The sequence below is a fragment of the Myotis lucifugus genome, unplaced genomic scaffold, assembly GCF_000147115.1.
Source record: "Myotis lucifugus unplaced genomic scaffold, Myoluc2.0 scaffold_3, whole genome shotgun sequence".
Classification (NCBI taxonomy): Eukaryota; Metazoa; Chordata; class Mammalia; order Chiroptera; family Vespertilionidae; genus Myotis; species Myotis lucifugus.
This window is the reverse complement of record NW_005871051.1, coordinates 1,044,306-1,068,726: the sequence shown is the minus strand read 5'-3', so window position 1 is coordinate 1,068,726 and position 24,421 is coordinate 1,044,306. Positions and strand designations below refer to the sequence as shown.

The 24,421-nt window shown below is 44.1% G+C and overlaps 1 protein-coding gene across 1 annotated transcript in view; it reads left to right on the top strand.

Moving 5' to 3' along the window:
* Positions 1 to 24,421, top strand: part of TMEFF2 (transmembrane protein with EGF like and two follistatin like domains 2) — a 230,949-nt gene that overhangs the window by 127,540 nt on the left and 78,988 nt on the right. Inside the window, exon 5 of the mRNA XM_023763099.1 lies at positions 1,523 to 1,619. Within this exon, the coding sequence (XP_023618867.1) occupies positions 1,523 to 1,619 (97 nt within the window). The remainder of the gene's footprint in view (positions 1 to 1,522; positions 1,620 to 24,421) is intronic.

Sequence of the window (24,421 nt, the reverse complement as noted above, 5' to 3'; positions counted from 1 at the left end):
CCAGGGAGCAGCTCCTGCATTGAGCATCTGCCCCCTGGTGGCCAGTGTGCATCATAGCGACCAGTTGTTCCACCATTCGGTTGATTTGCATATTAGCCTTTTATTATATAGGATGTAAGTGCCAATTATCAAGTACAGGGAGAAATTGCTTTAGAAAAAATAAATCCATCTTTCCTGGAAAAACTGTACAACAGAGTCCTCTCAGAGATGTCTCTTGTCTTTTGGGGGAAAAAATGTAATCACTTCTCTGCACAGCAGAAAATTAAAGAAAATCATGAATAAAGACCTTTGCTTTTGCAAATGTTAAAAACCCTTGTTAATAGACAAAGAAGAAACGATGAGAAAATATCTTATTCAAACGAGATAAATAAGACTGGATTTGTTAGGTTCAGGGTGCATATTAATGAATTACGTCTTTGTTAAAAGTTTGTCTTTTGGGGGTTCATAAAGATAGGAGCCCATGCCATACTTAATGGCTTGTGTTCCTTTTCTACTGAAAATGCATGACCTGTAGCAGAAGTGCACTTTTAAGATATTCCTGGTGTAAACATCTGTTTTTAAGTGTGACCTGTGCAAGGAGTAAGAGTATCTATGCAGTAGTTAGGTGGTTGCAATTTTTCATCTACAAGCAAAACCATTTTTGCTTTCAACTATTTTTTAATTGGGTAAACAATAATCCATCATCTCAAAAGTGTTGCTCAGATTTTCATTATTTGGACTGAAAATGCTAGAAAATTTTCCTTGATTTATACTACTGTGCCCTGATTTTGCATGGTTAATTTTATAATTAGGCTATAAATTACATATTTTTGTACTTTTAATTTATGAGGAAGAAAGAACAATGTCAATAATCATCATCAATGACAATATCTATTTTTAAAATGAAATATAGTTCATAACCCTCAGAGAAGGAATCACTATGATGGGCTCTATTTATGTAAGAATCAAGAAATTATTGTACAAACCAATTAAAAGCTGTTTTCTGGAAATTTATAATTAACATTATTTTTCTTATAAGTATTTAACATCATAAAGGACAAAGAAGATACATCTAATAAGTCAAGGCTGCCCATTCAGGTTCTTAAAATTATGTATAAAAGCCTGTGGATGAAAAAGAAATCTACAACTTAGAACTGAGACAATGTTAGGTATCTATTTACAGTCTGGTGGACACTAGATTTTTTCTCTAGGCAAGGGAAAAAATCTAAATCCCTTTTCATTAAATCACTCTTTCATGTGGTGTATTTATGAGCCAAGGAATTTTCATAAATCCAGTAGACCCTGTTATATGTTTTATGTTGCTTGTAAAAAGCTGAAATGTCCACTACATACCAATGGGGGGCATGTTATTGTTAGATTGTTTTTAAATTTAGGGAAGGACGGAGCTGAGCATGCCATTCGTATGAAGCCCTGATAGCAAATAGGTCCATTGGGAAAGCAGCGGCTTTCTGATAGCCTTAGAGTTGTTGGTGTTCTGCACACTTGTCTGAATTAGTTTTGTTCCCGTTTCTCTCTCCTGCAGTCCACGAAGGCTCAGGAGAGACCAGCCAGAAGGAGACGTCCACCTGTGACATTTGCCAGTTCGGCGCGGAATGCGACGAAGATGCCGAGGATGTCTGGTAATGCGCTCTCGCTGATTCTTTTAAACCAAATCATGAAAGTGGATTTCCTTTTACTCCTTCCGGTATTTCCTGAAGAAGACATGGTTGGCATTTCTTTTTCTTATTAGTTCCTAAGATGGGGGGGTGGGGGTATATGAGGGCTATTGTAATGGCAGGAATTTCTGAAACTGAATTAAGAGTTGGGCTGGGCCAGCTGCCCTGCTTCATTTGATAGGGTATAAAAAGTATCACAGAGACTGCCCAGTACTGTCAGGGTTAAGAGATGGAGAGAACAATCACATTTACCAGAACATCTCTCAAGAAGCGTGGTCAGGAGACAGTGGGCATCTGCTAATCCGCTTTCTAATGGTGGGTCCGAGTGACCTCGGAGCTTTTACTGAAGGGTCTGCCTACGCGTGCCGGTAGCTGAACTGGGAAGATGGGAAAGCAAAGATTGACCTGAGCCGCCCTCTAGGATCAACTTCCCCTTCACCCCGGCAGTACGCAGCTTCTCCTGTAAAGATATGCTGAAGCGATAATGAATATTATTTATTTTGAATGGGTCCCAGAGTGCTAGCCTTCTAGGGCATGAACATGTGTTTGGTTCTACCCTGATCATACCCAGAGTGGTGACCAACCTAGAACCCAGAGGAGGCCTTTGTGCTGTGATAGTGGAATGAGGCAGTCTCTCTCTCTCTCTCTCTCTCTCTCTCTCTCTCTCTCTTTCACTCTTTCTCTCTCTCTCTCTCTCTCTCTCTCTCTCCTCTCCCCTCTTCCTCCTCCCTTTCTCCCTCACAGGAAAACAGCCAAGTGTCCTTTGTTTTCTTCAAAATGCGCCCATGCTTGCCTAAAGCTCTTAGCACTCTTTTTGATCAAAGTGGCTGAGTAACTCTTACATGCTCTCACCAACAAAAGGAGTGGTGATTCTGTGACTGGATGGTGGTATTAGCTAACATGATGGTGGGAATCCTGTCTATATATATAAAAGCCTAAGCTACCATTCAACCGTTCGACCGGTAGCTATGACACACACTGACCACCAGGGTGTAGACGCTCAATGCACAAGCATGGATACATGGAAAAGACTGATGAATCTCAGAAGGTAGGGGGAAGTGGGGAGGGCAGGAAGAAATTAACCAAAGAACTTATATGAATATTAGAGGCCTGGTACACAGATTCATGCACCAGTGGGGTCCCTCAGCCTGGCCTGCTGGGATTGGGCCGAAACCAGCAGTCCGACATCCCCCCAGGGGTCCCAGATTGCGAGAGGGCGCAGGCCAGGCCGAGGGACCCCACCGCTGCATGAATCCATGCACCAGGCCTCTATTTGCAATATAGAAGTGTAACAAATCACCCTGTTGTACATCTTAAACCTATACAATATTATATATCAACTAAATCTCAATTTTTAAAGAGTAATCATTTTGATCACATTTTTGTGGATGGAGGGGACAATTTAAGGGACAAGAAGAGGAAATGAAGGCAACATAATTTTGGCAAGAGTGAAACAGCCTGCACTTAAAATCTTTAAAAATATGTGTGAGTGCAGATGAAGTTGAGGATTCCAACGGAGCACCCTGGGGCTCTTGGGGTAAATTAGTGATTGCTATTTCAGAAAAGTGGGGCTTAGAATTTTACTTACGTCTCCCCAAATGCTTTAGGGCTCTGTATGTTAAGACACACTTCCAGGAAATACGCTTTTTAAAGATCTCATATTTAATGTTTGCTTATAACTGCATCTGTAGTTCAAACACTATTTTTAAAGCTGTTAGAAATCTTGCTATCAATGCTTTACTTTTTAAAAATTTACATGGGTCCCTAATTTTTTCTTAAGAACTTCCATTCCCCACGTTTCTCATCTCCCTAGTGATCATCTTTGTGACATAGGCCCCTTTACAAGTGCAAAGACTTAAGAGGTGAGTTAAGTGAGCAGGTGAAGATTACAGACTGCTTACTTCAGGCCGCTCATTTGTATGCCTGTTTCTCTCAGTTATCTTCAACATAAGCCTGGGGGTGTCTTCCTTTATGATCTCGCTCTATAGAGAGGGCGCTGAGCTTTTCAGTGTTAATACATTGTTTGCGGGTAGTTTTTATCGCAAGCTACCAGGTGGCTCTACTTCTACAGTCTTACAGTCAACGTAAAACGTTTCCCGCATACAATGTGTTAAGTGGCAGGGCCAAGATGAAGCTCTGAGCTGAAAGTAACCAGAGGGCGTTAGCCTAACAGCTCAAGCAAAGATGCAATTAAAACCTCATTGTTCCCTGTCCTGTCTGCAGTCATGAGATGGCCAGATGGCAGGAGCGGACCCACAGGGTGAGAGCCCTGAGGGGGCAGTACCTGCAGCCACTGTGAGGAAACGTCAGGCAAGTGGTGTCACTCCTGGTATCTCAGCAAAAGACGGGACCCATGGTCTGGAGGCAGACAGTGCAGGGAGGTACGGGCAAGGCCCGGGGCGCCTGAACTTAGAAAAAAAACTCGGTTCAAAACCATGGAGAAGGGGAAGGCAGACCCTCAGTCTGTGAGGAGCGGGTTACCAATCAGGAAAGGCAACTGGGCAGATGGGGGTGGGGGAGGCTGGGGAGACACCCGCTGCAGGAGCTGCTGTAGGAAACAAGCCCGGGGACCAGGGGTGGGACCAGCACCTGGACCTCAGAAATCATTGCCAAGGTCAGGGGTCAGCGTGCTGAGTGGATGCTGAGTCAGTTAGCTCCTGGCTAAGGGCATCTCTACACCCCCAGCCTCCAGACAGGACTGGCTCCGAAGTGGGGCCTAAGGCCCAGCCTCCCCAGTGGCTCAGTGGCAGAGCTGGGCAGGGGGCCAAGCGGGGCATCTACTCCCCAGCAGGAGTGAAGAGCTGTTGGCGGGTAAATAAAAGGTACTGACGGGTGCTGCAGTGATAAGCGTATTGATTTCCATCGGCATAAATGCCTCTGTATGTTAACGCATTATATTTGGGGATGGCCATGCAGGGTAGATGGAGAGAGCCGAAGGACACAGAAAGAAAGCAGTAAGTGGAATTAAACACACGTGGGATAAGAGGGGCTACAGAGAGCGCCAGGAAGCGGTAGGGGAGTGGCCTGACCCGCATCCCGCCGCTGATTCGGGGGGCTCTGAGGTGCCATTGATGTGGGTGAAGCCACGACGGTTCCCCAGCGCGCACAGCCCCCGCACATGCTGTATGGCCGCCGGGAATGCAGCTCGGAGCTCTGCGCCATCTTCTGCGCTGACACGAGCTCAGCCGCAGGTGTATGCCACACAGCTCCTCAGCCTGCATTACCAAGTCATAGCAAGGCGTGAAGAAATGCTATGGAGAAATAAGGTTATTATTGCATCCGCAGTATTAGAACCCCGGCCCAAGAAATGAATATTTCAGTACATCTCGCCGCAGGACTAAGGCTGGTCAGGCAAAGGTGTGCAGGTCCTTTCCAGGTGGTGATGAGTCTTGGTGAGAGTTAGAAGCCAGCACAGTCCGCTGACCTGGTTTCCATAGGCATCTCGCTGAGAAGCAGGTCTCACTGGATGTGGGGAAGAAAAAATAAATGAGAAGGGAGAGGGGTAAGGAGAGTAGAGGAAAAGGAGAAGAAACACTAGTTAGAGGGAGGCATTGGTAAACCGTGTCCTGATGTTTTACTTACACTTTAATACCTTTATTTGGGGAAAACGTGATTTATAAACTCACGTAAGTCTCTCATGTAGCATTGACTTCAAAATCGTTGGAGCACCTTGCAAAGGGAAGGGGTTTGTGGCTTGTTTGTGGGGCCGGGGTTAAGAAGAATTGACCCTGGCCAGTGTGGTTCAGTGGTTGAGTGTTGACCTATGAACCAGGAGGTCACAGTTCGATTCCTGGTCAGGGCACATGCGTGGGTTGCAGGCTCGATCCCCAGTAGAGGGCGTGCAGGAGGCAGCTGATCAGTGATTCCCTCTCATCATCGATGTTTCTATCTGTCTCTCCCTCTCATTTCCTCTCTCTGAAATCAATAAAAACATTTTAAAAAGAAGAAATGAAAAGAAAGGCTTAAAGGTCTTTTTTCTCTATATCTAGACTGAAAAGTCAAAACGGATACATTTACACATCAAAGAGACTCTCAAATACATCCTGTCAAAGTAGTTTATAAAGAAAAAGAATGGCAGGTAAATAAGTGGACATGATCCGATTGGCTCGCCGAAGAGTAATACAGCCCCATCGGATAGCCCTGAGAGGACCCCCTTATGGTCTCAACACACGTCGCTGATACTTGGTTGGTTTTAGAAACCGCTTTGTGTTCCCTTAATTATCTTCCCTGATAAATTATGTCTGGAAGTCCAAAGTAGGTCAGCAGGAACTCTTGGCGCTGGGAACTGCCTAAGAAGTCCTAGTAATTAGCCTAGAACTTTCCATCGGTCCTGTCCATCAGAAGTAGTTCAGCGCCCAAGGGTTGATTCTTGATTTAATAAAAGATTAAAGTCGGTAGCTGGGTTTGATCCGAGGGACGCCTGGGCATGAAGTTGCCCGCGTGCCTACCAGGTCCAGGGAGGGGCCCAGGTGTAGGCGCAGAGGTGGCCGGGGACGCGTGGCCTAAAGGGACGGCTTGATGATGCTGTGTGTGCTTCTCGCATGCGCTGTGGAGTCTTGCTTCCATTTAACTCCGCTCTCGTGTTCTCGAATGCACTCAGGCTCCATTAGCAAAGTCATATCGGCTTAATGGCTATTAATTCCTCAAGCAGCCATTTATTTTCTCTTCGAAACATCAGCGATGCTTTCCCGTTTTCGTGCATCAGATCCTAGCTGGGCCGCGATGGTGAGAAAGAAAACAAAGTCGTTGCAGTGAAACGGGCTCAGAGGAGAGAATGAATGGGCATCTATTTTCTTCTGTCTCACGGATGTCCCGGAACTGAAAGGGATGCGGGAGTTGGCGGTCCTTGCGCGAGTGTCTCTCACAAAGACCGTTTAGTCTGAAGCCTTTAACCTCGTGCGCCTTTGATCTGAGAAGGCTCCTTGTGGCTGGGCAGAGCGTGTGTGGCTGGCAGGCTGCCCGCCGTTAATGCAGGGGGGGCTGAGGAGGGTCAGGAGCATTAGAGCCGGGCCGTGGCCGCGGACGACCCTGGGCCCTGGATTTCACATCCCTGTAAGCAAACAAGGCCTGAGGTCCCTGCCGGGAGTGCATCTGCATGATGAGTGGGGGAGGGAAAATGAACAAAATAGAGAAAGTGATGTCCTTTGAAAACGACTGCTGGCCGAAGATGGAACAAAAAGACTGTGTTGCGATTGGAAAGTCTCCAACGTTTCCTACGAAGCACAAAGCAGGTGGGCCGGGCTGCATATGGGGCATCTAAAGAAGGGGATGCTGATCAGTCACAAACCTTTGGGGCCGGAGAGTTTATTCAGCCTCCCCTGGCTGTTTCCCTCTTACCGATTTCCTGCGCTCTCTCCCCTGAGAACTATGAACGTGGTTACCAGGATCGGTTCTGGCTTCTAACATCACACTCCCGGAGAGAATGAAAACACGCACAACAGCAGGACATGGGTCCGGTCTAGAAGATCCAAGGGTTCTGTTGGATGCAAGGTTTAGGAGACCACCTTTTCGGTGCTAAGATTCCTGCCTCCGGGACCTGCCTCCTCACCCCCACCCCCATGAAGCCCATGCTGTCACCTCAGAAAGTCACCGCAGTATCGTCTGCTTGTACAGATGGGTGGGGTGTGACGGGGAAAGACACCTCTCTTTCCTTCGATGCTTCCGTTTGCCCACAACAATGTTTGTTTTTTAAGAGATATTGAATGATTTTTTATGGAAAATAGCCTTCTTAGGACCATGTGTGTGCCAATTAGATCGAAAAGGTGATTAGCCATGAGGATGCAGAGAGCAGACATGTCTTCACCAAACTTTGGTTATTTTGAGCAGCTTCACCTTGAAGTTACTTGTTTTGAAATGGCAGTACAACCCTGATTATGAACCAGGGTGAACATTACTTATTTGTTATAACTAGCGATAGTTTTCAGATATTTATCCAGGAAAGCCTCTCATAACACGGTTTTAGAGACTGGCCATTGTGACAGCCCCCTGTCGGTGATGCTGGTGTGTGATCGCAGTATTTCGGGGGGGGTTGCAAGGCCGAGCCCTGAGGACCCAGAAGAGCGAGGGCACTGCTCCCTGAGCCGTCTCTACGCAAGGTGGGATTCATTCTTTGCTGCCTTTGGGACTAACAGGCTACGTGCCCCTTTCCAAGTGGCAAAGGAGGGTGTATTACAAATGCAAGAGTAGAAATTATGAGATACATAGGAAGAGGAAAGGGCCACCCAGTTAGATGGCAAGTAATGTGGCCCGTATGCCAGGGGGTATAATCCCTATCTTAGTGGCAATGCTGTCTTTTTTTTATCACTTAAAAATACGATGCCACGCCTCTTATTTCCCGGTTCATATGTTTGATGATTACACTGAAATGGAATTTTTATAGTTTTCTCTGATTATAAAAGTTGTGCATGTTTGTCATAGAAATTTGAGGACACTAGAAATATGAAAACTATTACAATGTCATCCCATCATTCCAAGATTACCGCTGTATATTTTCCTTCCATGTACGTGTACATGTGTGCATGTGTACGTGTGTGTATGTACACATGTACTTCTAATGAGTCTGGTCATGTTTTACATGTCCACAAAGTCTCTACTTTTACAAATTTTACTTAATCTTAAGGCCGAGTTTGGAGATTATTATGAATGTTGAACAAATTTATGAATCCTCTATTTATAGTTGAACAGAACTTCTGTGGTCCAAATTCTAATGACCCTTCCTAATGTTTGCATTTTTAAGACAAATGAATTTGAGAGTACTGTCCTCACACTGTGATCTAAAAAATATACCAAAACCTAAATCCTCTCTAACTCAACGTTAGACATTTTTCTTGGTTAACTCCAAGAGACTAAACAGTGTGTGTACCAAAACCATTTCCATTGTCTGTATCCAAAGAGTCATAACAAATAGATTTCTGAGGTATAAGCATTATTTACTAAAAAACTGCCCTCCCAAAGGAGTTTTAAGTTGGGTAGAAACTGTTTCTGATCAGTGATTTACTTCAAATAGTAACATATTGTATGTGTTGGTTCAGTTAAACAACAAATTAGCAAAACACCAATCAGAAAAGATATATGCACCCCTATGTTCATAGCAGCACAATTTACAATAGCTAAGATTTGGAAACAGACTAGGTGCCCATCAGCAGATGAGTGAATAAAAAACTGTGGTACATCTACACCAGTGATGGCGAACCTTTTGAGCTCGGCATGTCAGCATTTTGAAAAATCCTAACTTAACTCTGGTGCCGTGTCACATATAGAAATTTTTTTATATTTGCAACCATAGTAAAACAAAGATTTATATTTTTGATATTTATTTTAAATATTTAAATGCCATTTAACAAGGAAAAATCAACCAAAAAAATGAGTTCGTGTGTCACCTCTGACACGCGTGTCATAGGTTCGCCATCACTGATCTACACAATGGAATACTATGCTACAGTAAAAAAATAAGGAATTCCTACCATTTGTAACAGCATGGATGGAACTGGAGAGCATTATGCTAAGTGAAATAAGCCACTCAATGAAAGAAAAATACCACATGATCTCACTCATTTGTAGAATATAATGAACAACATAAACTGATGAACAAAAATAGATCCCAAGACAGAGAAGCATCGAATAGACCGGTGGTGGTAAGAGATCAACCAAAGGACTTGTCTGCATGCACATGAGCATAACCAATGGACACAGACACTAGGGGGGTGAGGGCATGTGCTGGGGGGTGGGGGTGGCCAGGGAGGGGTCAATGGGGGAAAAATTAAAAACAACAACAAATTAGCAAGCCCACCTTGGCAGCCCACACCGGTGTATTCCAGACACCTTGGCAGCCCACACCGGTGTATTCCAGACACATTTCCCTAACAAGCAGGATGTGTAATATCTAATAAGTGATTGAACAACTGCTGAAAATCTAAATGCTTTTTTTACTACAAAGAACAAAACACACACAAAAAAACACACACCAAAAAAAAAAGAACAAAACAAATTAAAACAAATATCTGATTTTTCTAGTCCCCCCAGTGCAAAGTTAAATTGCATGCATTCATCCAGTTATCACTAAGCTAGGAATGAAACTTAAGAAATGGGTATGATGCCCTCGGGAGAGACAGTTTTCTAAAGGTTCGTCACACCAGCTCCTTTAATTCATTGCAGTCTTTTCTATGTCTTTGACACAGCAGTTTACCCTCTTCTCGGAGCTCATCCTAAAATGAGCTTTCTACAATCAAAATAATATTATCCGGGGTAATAAAAGCAATACTAGGTTCCAACTAGCCATGAGTGCCTAGAATCAGCAGATATTAAGAGATGAATATCAGGGAGAAGTGCATAACATAACAATTGGGGGGAAAGCAAAAGTAAGAAATGAAATAAAATATTAGCTTCGCATTAGCAAAAACACAGTGATGCATTTCTGTAATATACACCGATATCACAAATGTGGTACTTTAAGACCTTCAAATGTAACATCGAAGTATTAATTATGACAATGAAATAAATCATTTATTTAATGAAAGTATACAACTTAATTTTTTGAATATCTTTCTTCTTTAGCAAATTTGTTGATTTGAGAAAAAGAAAATGCAACAAAGCTGTCTGCATTACAGCAACATTGGACAGTTAGACTTGGGGGACGGGGGAGCCCTGTATTAATCAATATATCTGTTTCCGGGAGAAGTGGGGTTCTTGTGGTGTCATGAGGAAAAGCATTTGGAGGGACCTGCAAAGGGAGGAGGTGGTCTGGTGGCAACATTCACTTGTGAAGCAGAATAAAAAAGATGCCCCCCGATGTCCCCCCTCCATCTGTCCGGCCATGAGGCATCAGGGCCAGCAGCAGGCAAGGTCCAGGGTCCTGCGTCCCGTGCCCTGTGAAAGCTTGGTTCAGCCAGCATTTGTCAAGCTTAGCCTGTGTTCCAGGCTGCAATCTGTTGCTTTGCTGCTGTACCCAGGATTCCCCCAGTCCCCTCAGCCCCCCCAGCCACCCAGGGCCAGCCCGAGGCACAGGCAAGCCTCAGATGGCGGCTGCCCAGCTGCCCAGGGCCGCCTGAGGCTCAGGTAACCAGGGCTACCCGAGGCTCAGATAACCAGGGCCACCCAAGGCTTACGCTGCCGGCTGTGGCAGCAGCAGAGGTGTGATGGGGGCATTGTCTTCCCCTGATTGCCAGGTCGCCTCCCGCCCCTGAGGGCTCCCAGACTGTGAGAGGGGGCAGGCCAGGCTGAGGAATCCCCCCCCCCCACACACTCCAGTGCCTGAATTTTCATGCACCAGGCCTCTAGTTTCATATAAATGGAATCGTTCAGTATGTGGTCCTTTGTGGTTGGCTTTTTTCACTTAGCATGGTGTTTTGAAGGTCCATCTGTATTGTAGCATATATGACATTTTATTCTTTTGATTTGCAGAAAATATTCCATTATATGGATATACTATATTTTATTTATTCGTTTATCAGTTGATGGCCATGTGGGTTGTCTCCAGTTTGGGCTACGATGTAGAAGGCTGTTATGAACATTCGTGTACCAGGTTTGCGTATGTGTGACCGAGTTGGGCATGTGTTTTCTTTACTCTTGGGTATAGCCCTAAATGTAGAATGGCTGGGTTAAATGGTAACCTTATGATTAACTTTGACGATCTGCTGACTATTTTCCAAATTCACTGCATCATTTTATATTTCCACCAGCAGTCTGCGCGGCTCCGAATTTCTCCACATCCTTGCCAGTACTTGTTATTACCATCTTTTTTCGTGTTGTGCTCCAAGTTAGGTGTGAAGTGGCATCTAATTGTGGTTTTGATTTGCACTTTGCAGATGGCTGATGATGTTGAGTCTCTATTGATCATTTGGATAACCTCTTTGGAGAAATATCTATTTAGATCTTTTGTCCATTTTTAATTGAGTTATTTACCTATTTGTTATGGCATTGTAGGAGCTTTTTAATAATATATTATAGGTATAAGCTTCTTGCCAAATACATATGATTTTGCAAATAGTTTCTTCTTCCTGTGGAGTTGTCTTTTCACTTGTATGATGGTACCTTTAGAACACGGGTTTTTAATTTTTACGAATTCCAATTTGCCTGTCTTCTCCTCTGTTGCTTGTGTTTTTGGTTTCATATCTACGAAGGCTTTGCTTAACCGAAGGTCACGAAGATTTACTCCTGTATTTTCTCCTATAAGACTTGCAATTTTAGCTCTTATATTTAGATCTGTGATTCATTTAGAGTTAATTTTTGCATATGGAGGAAGGCAAAGGCTCCCAAAACATTTTCAGTTGTTCCAATACCAAAGACTGTTTTTTTCTCCATTGAACTTTTTTTTGGCATTCTTGTAGAAAACAATTGACCCTGCATACGAAGGTTTATTTTTGAACTCTCATTCTATTCGATTAATGTAAATGCCTTTCCTTATGTCAGCGCTAACTCTTTTTTTTCGTAAGTAAAATATGGGAAATAAGGGTTTTGATCTAGATGATTTCCATGATGCCTTTGAATTCAGATATCAGCTAATATTGACATACAATGTGATATCCGATTCAGGTGTTCAGCATAGAGGTTACACACTTATATAACTTACGAAGTGAACCCCCTGCTAAGTCTAGTGCCCACTGGACACCATACATAGTTATCACTGTGTCTATAAATACCAGCCCTGCCGCATCCTTGGTGGTCCCAGCGGCATTGTTCCTCTTTTTCCTTTGGACTAAAATTCCCACTAAGGCATTTTTAAATTAGAAGAGATGCTCTATTGTGTCCAGAAAGTAGCATTTACCACTCTGTACTCTAACCTTCAGACTGAAAGGAACAGAAATACACTTTTTATATTGGCTAGTCATCTCTTTAGAAAGCACAGAAAAATAGGAGTGTCTGTAAAGTATATGGGGCAGCAATGGCAAAAGATAAAAATGCAATGAAGCTATTTAAATAAGAGGAAATTCAAGAAGTGAATAATAAAACAATGTTGAGGAGAAGGAAGAAAGAGAAAAGTGAGATAGAAAAAAATAATTATAAAGAAAAATCAAACTAAGAGAAACTGCTACAATTAATCAAAAATAATCTCTAAATATCCTGGAATTCAAGGGAAAAAAGGAAAGGAATAATTCTTATGGTAGAATTAGAAAAGACAACTAGTTTATCAAGGTACTTTAATTCTGAACTCCACAAGAATTAATACTGTATGCCTTTAATAACATTTTTAATGAAATGGAAGACAGCTTCCTTGATAACTAGCTTATAAATTATATAAAATTAGTTGTATTGGATCTTAATGTAATGCATCAGTGATAAAATTCTACAGTGTCAATTATAATTCTGTAGAAGTGATTCTCTGAGACCTGAACAAATATATCCAGACACATCACTGTTATGGCATCTAACTCGGTACAGGGTGAAAACAAACGGAATCGTCTGTTTTCTTAATTATAGCTATTTCAGCAAGAAATTAGGCAGAAGCTCTAAAATATTTCCTATAAGTGTTTAGGATTATAATTCCCTCTTGCAGGTATCAAAACGAAGCAGTTGTTGAGAGATAAACTTGTTCATGAGGCAGAGGGAGGCAGCGGCCAGGGTCCTAGGTGGTCCTGGAACATGAAAGTGAGTGCAAATGGGGAAATACTGATCCGATTTTTATGACAAAAATTCTTGATTTGATTATAGTTTGTTAAATGGTTAAAAAGTACAAATGAAAAGATAAAAATGCGCAAACCAATAGATCATAACATAGGGCCTAACGATTATGATTATGGGATTAAAATGCAAAATGTAACTAGGAGATAGATTTGCTTACAAGTCTTCCTACTATCAAGTCTGCTCTTTCTATTTTGACTCAGGTAATCAATCAATAAATAACCAATAATGTGTTAGGCATATTTGACTCTGTTTTCTGAAAATCCTCATAATGAGATTTATAGTCCTTTATGAGTATAAGTTTCAGGAAATTTTAACCCACTTATTTATCTCTTGCATCTTTTCCCTCCAAGTTTTGTTTGTACCAACCCAAAGTACAGTTTCAAATTTATTTGTTTATTAATGTATATTTTAATTTTTTGATATACAATATTATATTAGTTTCAGATGTACAGCATAGTGGTTAAATGTTCCTATGACTTACGAAGTGATCCCCCTGGTAAGTCTAGTGCCCACCTGACACCATACACAGGTATCACCATATTATTGACTAGATTTCCTGAGCTGCACTTCACATCCCTCTAACTAGTTTAATAATTGGCAATTTGTAGTTCTTAACCCCTCCCACCCTTTTCACCCGTCCCCCGAACTTTCCTCCCATCTGTCCACCACCAATTTGCTCTCAGTATCTATGAGTTTGTTTTTGTTTTGTTTGAATTAGAGGGGGGAGAAATTTCAGCACTAGGGACCAAACAACACATGGTAATAAAGTTGAGTGCACAAGGGCAGGAGCCCTGCATTTTTTAAATGCAATTTAGTTTAATTCCAATTTTGCTCCTATAACATTGGCTGGAAGGGTTGGTGTAGAGAGCTGTGGATATTAAAAACCATCGCCTGCAAAGTAACTGGCTAGGAAGTCTTTCTTTTTAACAGGAAATAAGACAATACAATGGGCGCAACACGTAGCTTCAGTGTAGAGAAGGGCAGTGTCAGGACCAGCGGGATGATTAGGTTTGACAGGTTGGAGAGAATAATTGTAAAATAACAACAGCCAAGCAATAATGAGCACTACCTTTGTGCCCTGCACTCCCCCAAGGGCTTTGCATTTATTACTTAATTTAATCCTCACAGGAACACACAGCTTAGATACTATTTCAGTTTGAAGCATGAAGAAATGGAGGCACAACAGTGTTAAGTTAACTTGTCTAAGTTTACTTAACTATTACGGGTCAAAATCAAGATTTAAACCCAGAGGTCACACTCTTGCCGATTTTGTGAACATTGTGCTCCAGAGAATTGGGGGAACAGTGGAGAGCTTGCAAGACTCAGGAGATCTGCAGGTGTGGAGAAGGGAGAGAAGTTCACTCAGGCAAACAAAGAAGGAAATGTGTTCACCATAATTAGCATGTAAGTCACATGCATCGTCTGTGGAAGCCCAGTGCCCCGTCTCATTTAATCCTCTGCAACAGTGCGGAGAGTTAGGGGTGATTTCCCTACTTTTATACAAAGGAAGATACTACGTGTCGGGGGGATAAATAACGTACAAATGTAGGTTGACAGGTAGGGGGAGTTCTTGAATTCAACCTCAGGTTTGCCTGAGATAATTGTAAGGTCCAGGCCCATTTCATGGCATAATGCTACAGGGTAGAGGTTGGGGTAGAATAAGGTAAAGAAGCTGTCCTCTCAGGTGAAAGAATAGCCTATGACTGAGGCTGGGTATGGTACCTGAAGAATTGACAAGTACCTGTAGCCAAATGATGGAATGCTTAGTTGTCCAGTATATTAGGGTAAATAACACTCAATGTTATAACAGAGAAGTGCCAGATTCTCAAAGGCTTAACACACACACACATTTATGTCTTGCTCTCATTGTAGTTCAAGGTAAGTGTCCTAATCAGCCAGTCTCACCCAGGGTCTTTTAGGGACCATGCCCGTTTCCCCATCGTGGGCCTGCCCTTCTCTAAAATCACTGAGCTCCCACTCCTTCATTTAATAGAAAGTAAAAGGGAAGAAAAGATCCTACATGGGAGTTTGTGTTGGCCAGTCTTGGAAGTGGCAGTCCTCACCTCCACATACATCTCTCTGCCCAGAACATTGGTTGCACAGTACCAGCTGAATTGAGGAGAAAGAACTCAGTTTTGGAGTTTGGTGACGGTCCCTGAACGAGAGAGCGATGAGATGGGGAAGCTGTGAGGAGCGTGGACATGCACTCAGGGCACATGTTGGGCCCTGCTCTGTGCGAGCCCTGACAACACAGAGTATAACGCAGAGTCCACGGGTTGTAGAGGGTTCCAGTCCAAGAGGGTGACACAGACATCCTAACAAAATGGAGGGACCGGGGCACTGGTGATGAAGAAACAAGTAAGCAAGCCATGATGATTTCGGATACATTTTTTTAAAGAAAGAAAACAAGGAATCCCGAAACATGGGGGTCCTGGGAGAGGGGGGCACTATTTTAAAGATTGGGGGTGTAAGGAATGGCTTTCGCCGGATGGGCCTTTTGAGTTTTGCAACTGGGTCCATTTTGGAAGGAAGAGTTTAGAAAAAGGGGCAAAGAGAAATGAAGGTTCCAGATGCGCGAGCGCTGGGAGGAAAAAGGGAATGACTTTGGAAATAGGGATCAGGAGGTAGTCAATTTGGAGTAGGGGAGGGGGGTGGTGTAACTTATGCTCTGACCCAGCTGGTAAAAGGCAGAACCAAGCGGAACACCCATAGGCAAGTAATTAAAGGTTAGGTTGCGTGGTGCAGCCAGAAAGAGCTGCAGGAGTTCAGAGATATCTAATAAAAAAAATAGACTTGGTGCCGAGGAATGAGAATAGGCACTGGGCTAGCCAAAAGCTAGACTCCTGGGAAAAGGACACCAAATATTTACTGAAAATAATGTGATAGTGGAAAGAGAGGACAAACCGAGTAATGGGAAATGGAAAGAGAGCAGGACATATTAATTAAGAGGCAAGAAATGGGAAACAGACAAAAGAAGAAAAAACAGAAGGAGCTGCTATCCTCCACTTGTTTAATTAAAAGATAAAAATCACTGCCCTGCTGCTCACTGAATATTCTGGTCCCCCCTCCAGAGGAAGCAAATAGGGTTGTGTTGCAGGGTTGTACTTCCTGGTTCCCTTGGTATTAGGGAACCTCAGGTGTGTGGTTCCAGACCTTGGCTGAGCATTGGATGGCCAGTGGAGGTCTCTGCAGAGTCCTTTCCTCTCTGGCTTGGTGACCAGCAGCCTCCAAGCTGGGCGACTGCTTCCGTCCGTGGGTGACAGGGAACATGAACAGGAAAGAGATCTCTGTTGTTCTGAGCCACTGAGGTGCTGGCGTTGTTTATTGCTGCAGCATAGCATCTTCATCGCCTCTCATCCTGACTGAGAACTCGGTACCAATCAGAACAGGTAAATGTGGAGTAAGACTGACTCCTGAGATAGGAAACAGTGAAGATATCGAGGGTCACCAGCGAGAGCAGAGACCCTAATTTGGCAAATGACACTGGCTGCTGTGGTCCGAAAGTTTGTGTACCCCCCAAACTCATATGTGGAGGCATAAGCCCTGAGGTGGTGGTATCAGGAAGTGAGCCCTTGGGAGGCGATTAGGTCATGAAGGTGGAGTTCCATGAGTGTGGTTAGTGTCCTTATAGAAGAGACCCCAGAGAGCTAGCACGCCCCTTCCACCACGTGACATTATAGCAAAAGCCAGCCATCTATGAGGAAGCAGGCCCTGACCAGATAGCAAATCTGCTGACGCCATGACCTTGGACTCCCCAGCCTCCAGAGCTGTGAGGAATACATTTCTGTTTATAAGCCACCCAACTTATGGCATTTTTATTATAGCAGCCTAAATGGACTAAGATTCTCCCCAAAGGCCTTGCAGCGGGGTGGCCCTAGGACCTTCTCCAGAGATGTGTTCAGCTCACCATCCGTGCTCCAGCTCTGAGAAGTGGGGGAGGCCATCTCCTGCAGGGCGGCGGGGGAGCCGGCCGGCGGGCCAGCAGCTCCCTGCCCCCTCCCCGCAGCCAGCAGGAACTAGGGTGACTTTCCCCAGGAGCGGGGAGTGGAGAGGACAGTTAGTGGTGCTTCCAGATCTCCAGGCCGGCACTGCCCGTGACCCAGGAGAGGAAAGAACCAGGTAATCGGAAGCCAAGGCATAAAGTAGGGCAAGGATTTATAAATGGGAAGAGCAAGCTGCCTGATTGGCTCCTGACTGGAGGATATATTCCGGAAGATAAAGCCAAGCTTACAAGAATAAAGCAGAGTTGATTTTCCATATAAGGTCAACAAATGGAGAGACTAGTAAAAAGAAGAGAACAAAAAGAAGTAAACCCATTTCTGCTCCTAGAATGCGCAACGTATTAGTGAATTGTTTTCCCATAGAAAGGTGATGAGGGCGGAAGGGAAAGAAAATGAATATCTTTTGTAGCTCAACATTTCACTACTGGTAGTCACCTAATTTTAAATTTGAGGAATTATACTTAAAACTATATTGGAGGTAGTGTTTTTAATGTTTTAAATGGAATCTGAGATTCATCCTGAACTTTAAGTAAGAAACCATCTAGTTTTATTCATTTTTAAAACTCGCAATCATGCTTAAAAAAGGGAAAACATTTTTTTTCTTCTCTAAAAGAGGAAAGAGAAACAAGCTAGTAAAACTCATTCTGTTAGGAAATTTCTTTCACAAGAAGAGAATTCTCACTGCCTAACTACAAAGGCCCCACCAAGAGGAATCCTGGATTTGCCATGGAGCTAAATCCCAGGTGTGTGACAATCACATTATATCAAAGTCAAGTCTAACAAAGCTGTCTCACTTACTCATTGGCCATGAACCAACGGTTCAAATCCTGGTTATTATGTTTTAATAGACAAAGACATGCTTTGATGAGTGGGTGGATGGATTAGTGGATGGATGGATGGGTGGATGGATGGATGGATGGATGGATGGGTGGGTGGATGGATGGATGGATGGGTGGATGGATGGATGGATGGATGAGCGTATAGGAATCTACCGAGGCAGCTGGGTGTCTTGGGAGAACATAGAGCTGCACAAAGGGGCCTTGTGCTGAAGCAGTCTAACTAGGACTGAAATGCTGACGTCGGACTGCCTGGGCTTCCATTTGGGTCCTGCCACTTACTTCTGTGTGGCCTTAGGAGAGTTCCTTAACCTTCCTGAGTCTCCATCTTCTCATTCATAGACAGAGAATTTTGACATCTATTATACGAGGCCATTAGGAAGATAGATAACTACTATTATTAACCTCCGTTGTCTTTGAGTTTCTTATTTTAAAACATCACAAAAGTGTTTCTCTTTGTGTAAATCCTGATCACTTCTTGTTCAGACTGTGATCTGGGAGAATATCACCTGTTCTCTCATTATTGGTGACCTGTAGAAGGGCGTCCTAGTTTATCTTAGACATTTTAAGTTTCCAGAGCTTCCATTTGAATAGGCCTTGAATCTTAACCCTTATTCTACTGAGGTGGGGGTAGGGGAGGGAGTGAACACGGCCAAAGCAGTTGTTTGGAACTGCATAAGTTAAATTAATGCTTTGACTTATTTTTCATACTTCAATAATAGTGTAGGTAGTAAATAGATTAAAGAGTTTAAACCAAGAAAATTTATGCTATCCTGAATTCTCAGGAAATTTTTTGTTGTAGTTGTTAGAGGAAAAAAAAAAAGAAGTATAATTTAAAACATAAAGTAAGTAGCAATTTTTCACAACACTGTTTATTGATTTTTTTAACTAAATCCAACACCAATTAGTTTACAACAATGATTAATATCCAAAAGGGTCCCAAGAGGCTTACTCTCCTCACATCACCAAAGAGGAAACTGAGGGTTAAAGGGTTACACGGTGCCTTACGTCACATCGTGTGGCTAATAATCAGTGAAGTGGAGCAGGATCTAAGTGGAGGCAGTCTGGCTGCAGAGCCCTGGCTCCTCACTGCCGCTCTCAATTGCCTCTCAAACAATCACAGTGTGTTAAACCCATCTGGATGGGACCTTGGAGATCATATAATCCTGTCTCTTTGCATTACTGCTTGTAAATGTAAAGCAGAGAGAAGTTAAACGGTCTGCCCAAGGTTACACACTCCATCCTTCCCCAACATAATAGCACATTCTCCTTTGAAACTCATTTCCGGGATTTATGCAAACTAATGGGGAAAGTCATAACATTTGTTAATTTGAATGCCCCATGAAAGACTCATTTTCATCTTGTTTTTCTATCTCATGTCTATGAACGAAATGCAATGATGTGTTGCAAAGCCACGAAAGTGCCTATCTGCACTGATATCCTGCTTTTTCATAGGAGGAGGAAAGCTATCCAGAGGCTGAGCCTGTTTTATTTTATTTTTAAAAATATATTTGTATTGATTTCAGAGAGGAAGGGAGAGGGAGAGAGATGGAAACATCAATGATGAGAATCATGGATCAGCTGCCTCCTGTACGCACGCCCCTGCTGGGGATTGAGCCCGCAACTCAGGCAGTGCCCTTGTCCAGAATCAAACCCGGGACCCTTCAGTCCGCAGGCCGATGCTCTATCCTCTGAGCCAAACCAGCTGAGACTGAGCCTGTTTTAAATGAAATAAGTGTGTGGTCAAGTTACCGCTCCCTGGACTATATTAGTAACCACCAAGTTGGTGCCTCAAAGTCCAATCCATGACAGTCGGTTCAGTCTTCATGGACGTAGATTGGCTTGTCAGTTCCCACTTCCAAAACCTTCAACTGTGCAGTGGCTCCACGGGATCCAGGCTGTGGTCAGCTCGGTCAGATTCCCTTGGCCTTCTCATCGTTGACACAGAAAGGTTACAGCAAGCACAGGTGGGATGCACAGCAATGCATCCTATTCTTACAGCACAGCATCCAGTGAAAACAAAGACATTGCCAGGACCACCTGCAACAGCAGACTTCTCAGCCATGCTGGGTCACATATTTGTGCTTTGAAACATCATGGAAAAGGGGAGGACCAATCAGCAAGCACCCCCTCAGCACACAAGCTTTCAGTATCGGAACAGAATCATGAATATTTTAGCAAGGGAGGAGAGCAGGAATGGCCTTTGAATGGACAACAATCCATTGTTGCCAAGCCCTCTACTAATACTGTAGAGTACCACAGTCAAGCTTCTGGGCTCCGCATTGCTGAGACTTCTCCTCCTGCAGCTTAGCCTGTGGGTGCTCTGCACTCCCCACCTCCATGCCTTAGAGGAGTGGTTCTCAGTGTGCGGTCCAGGGACTCAGCTATCATCTGCCTTTTCGTTCTCCTCCCTACAGATGCCAGTAGACTTGTCCAGGGGCAGCTTGCTATGCGTTATTCGACAGTTTCAGTGCAGAAGCAGGTATTGGAATCTAGCTTGTATCTATTAAAGCAAGCTTAAGGGAATTTTCAAAAAAGTACACATTGCCATGCTCACTAAATTTATTTTTAGAAAATATATTCATTTTTATAAAAGTATGTTAATGTCAACATGTACATATATATATATATATATATATATATATATATATATATATGAAAGCCTAAGCTACCATTTGACCGTTCAACCATTCGACCAGTAGCTATGATGCACACTGACCACCAGGGGACAGACACTGTCATGGAAACATGGAACGGACTGATGAATCTCAGAGGGAAGGGGGAAGGGGGAAGGGTGGGAAGAGATTAACCAAAGATTTTATATGCATACTAGAGGCCTGGTGCATGGATTTATGCACCGGAGGGGTCCCTCAGAGTGGCCTGGGAGAATTGGGCCGTAATTGGCAGTCCAATATTCCCTGAGGGGTCCTGGATTGTGAGAGGGCGCAGGCCAGGCCAAGGGGCCCTGCTGGTGCACGAATCCGTGTACTGGGCCTCTAGTGAGTGTGTGTGTGTGTGTGTGTGTGTGTGTGTGTGTGTGTTTAAATGAATTAACAAGTTCAAATTTTCAAATGCCTCTGTTTTATTTCCTACTATGGTAAATATCAATAGATATAATGCACATAAATAAAAGCTCTTTGAGGTCCTCAATATGTTGTAGGACTTAAAAAAGGAATCATGAGATCAAAAGGTTTGAGAAGTGTTACCCTAGCTTCAATTACAGTCTCCTCTCCCTGCAACGCCTGGCCTTCATCAGTGGTGCTTATCATAAAACAGTATCAGGATCTTCCTCAGTCCTGACACGTAAGCTCTGGTTCTACTGAATCCCAGTGCATTCGTTTGCACTCGTTTTCTGTTGCTGCAAAGCAAATTATCCCCAAGTATTTCAGCTTAAAATCACATGTATTTCCTCCTAGCCGGTGTGGGTCAGGAAGCTGGATGTGTCTGCACCCCGTGTTTCTGACTCAGGGTCCTTCCAAAGTCTGCCGTCCAGATGTCAGCCAGGGCTGCAGTCACCTCAGGACTCAGCTGGGGGAGATCACCCCCAGGCTCACTCGGGGGGCTGTTGTCAAGACACAGGTCCTTGCTGGCTCTTGGCCAAAGTCTCCTCACAGAATGATGGCTTGCTCTTATCTCTTCCCTCGGAGAAAGATTTCAGGTTGAGGGAGGGGGAGAGGAAGGGAGAGAGAGAGATTTATTGAAGCCAGAGGAGTTTTATAACCTAATCTGAAAGTGACATTTCATCATCAGGCTCTGCTGTTTGTGGGAGCCAGTACGAAAGGGAAATGGGAAGTCTCTAGTTCAAAGGGGGGCGGGGGGGGCAGGTTCTGTTAACAGAGTTTTCCTTTCTTTTGTTCGTGTCTCTTTCTTGGGTTGTCATGGTGATTTTTATTTGCTATGTCATTCTGAGTAGAGAAAGATGAACATTTTTAATCATCAGTAGGAATTGTACTGCTAATTTTTTATATTATGCAAAGCTAGGTTTAAATGCAAATAAAAATACATGTAATTTATGTACAGAATCGCTAAAATCACACAATTGTACGTTGTAGCTCCTAGTGCATATACATTTCATTCTCATCAGAACAGTGGCAACTGCTGCACAAAACGAATTCAACTGTTTTTGCTTCATTTCTTGATACTCATTCATCCGACCAAGCTTCCCTCCCTGCGCTTTACTGATGGGTAAGGAAGGGCTGAAAGGAAAAGGAACTACGGGTTGTTCTTTAGCACAAGTGGTTGGCTAATCCAGGGAAGTAACATGAGAAAAAAAAATATAGTGTGATCGAGTTTCTTAGTCATTTGGGCTACTGAGGATGCAGGAGCCTTCTTCCTGTGCTCTCAGCAAGTTCAGGTGTAGGTGGAAAGGATGTCTTTTCAGGCTCAGGTGTAGAAGTAACCCACTTCCTCTGGACTTGTCTTGGTCTCACTGAACTCCCGTGTACCACGGAGCCGCCGAAACCCTGGCTCATGGGGCGTGGACCAGGTGGGAGTCAGGTGGCCAAGAAAGGAGGCAGACACACGCCGAGTGAGTCTCTTCGGCTGAGGAGCGTGCTCCACTGTCACTGGACTTCACTTACAATCCAAAGATGAAATTTCAAGGCAGTGACAACAGAACATTGAACCAAACGCAGGAGCCTGTGTGGACAAGTCATATGCCCATGGACTCAGCCCAGTGCGTTGCTTTGGCTGTGAGAGGAGTTACTGGGTCCAAGGGAGGGGGCTGCACAAGGGCATGAATACCAGGAGGGGAGGGGCCATTGAGGGCCATGTTGGATGCTGACCATCACATCCAATGTCACTGTTCTCTTCTGACTTGTTCCTTTCTCCTTTGTGCTCTCTAGGGACTTATATGCATACTAGAGGCCCAGTGCACGAAATTTGTGCACAGGTAGGGTCCCTAGGCCTGGCCAGTGACCAGGGCTAATCAGGGCCTTCTGGCTGCCGGCCGGGGCCTCCCTTAGTTCCACGCCACCCTCTGGTGGTCAGCGCATGTCAAGTGAGCAATAGAACTCCCAGTCTCCCAGGTGAACTCCTGCAGGGACACTTTGCATATTAGCCTTTTATATATATAATCTCAGGTACTGTCCCTGACATCACCTCCTCAAGGTCAGGGTCCTTCTCCGATATAGGTCCTGCACTCCTCTGTCATGTGTAATATCCAGCACATGGCAAGCACTGAGTATATGCTCATGGAATGAGGGAATAAATGAGTGAGTGAATGAATGAATGAATGAATGAAGCAATGGAAGTTTCATTTATATTCCGGCGAGTGATTTTTGTGCAAAATAATCAAATTTGAAAATTCAAAAAAACAAACAAAATTGACTTTAATGCTTTTCTGAAATGTCTCAAGATCTTGTGACGGGCTGCCTTTCCGATTTCAGGTTATTGTCTTTCCACGAACCACATGTGCTGGTTTCTCTTTGTAACTCCTTCAAGCGGGGGCCCTTTCTGACCTCTAAACAGCCTTCTTCTGGTCATTGTCATGGTGGATTACTGTACTTGAGAGGAGGAGTAATGCTACAGGGACAGCGGCGCATGTCGGGAGAAACCGTCCTGTTGGCATTGACGTTTTTATTTGGGGCCGAATCAGAATGGCAGGGGAGCCCCGCCCGTGTGATGGGGAGCCCCGCCCGTGTGATGGTTTGCACATGCGGCCGGGCATCGGGTGAGCAAGTAACGCTTCCCAGAGCTTGTGTTCCATTTCCATGGTTTGCACATGCGGCCGGGCATCGGGTGAGCAAGTAACGCTTCCCAAAGCTTGTGTTCCATTTCCAGGCGAAAAAGAAAAGAAAAATGGGCAGAAGCCTTTGTAGGCCTAAGCATGTCCTTCGGTTTTTTGCTTCGGTCTGTCCCGCAGTCCCACAGGGCACAAGCTCTCGCTTCCAGACCCGGCTCAGGGTTTGGTAAGGACAGAAGCTGCCTTTGTTTCCAGGAAGCAGAATACAAAATGCACCCAGGTGCCGCTTAAGAGGAACTATTTTGTCCGTCTGGTTTGTGCACGGGAGGTAATGCAGTGTCTTACACACAAGGCTGGCCCCAGGCCCTGCCTGTTTATCCCACATAAACAGCAGCGTCCCTTCTGACATTGTAAGGACGGGGGAAGGGGGTGCTAATTTCACCAGGAACAGCCATGCACTTGGCCGTATAAATCCTTGTCTAGAGCAGCCTGGCTGCTTCGCAATATCGTGAAAAGTGCACATGAAGGAGATACGATGATGCGCATCAAATATTAATGGCGTGGACACATAGCCATCTATTACAGCGGCAAAGTGCCCGCGCGGAGCCCGCGGGGCCAGGACTCCCT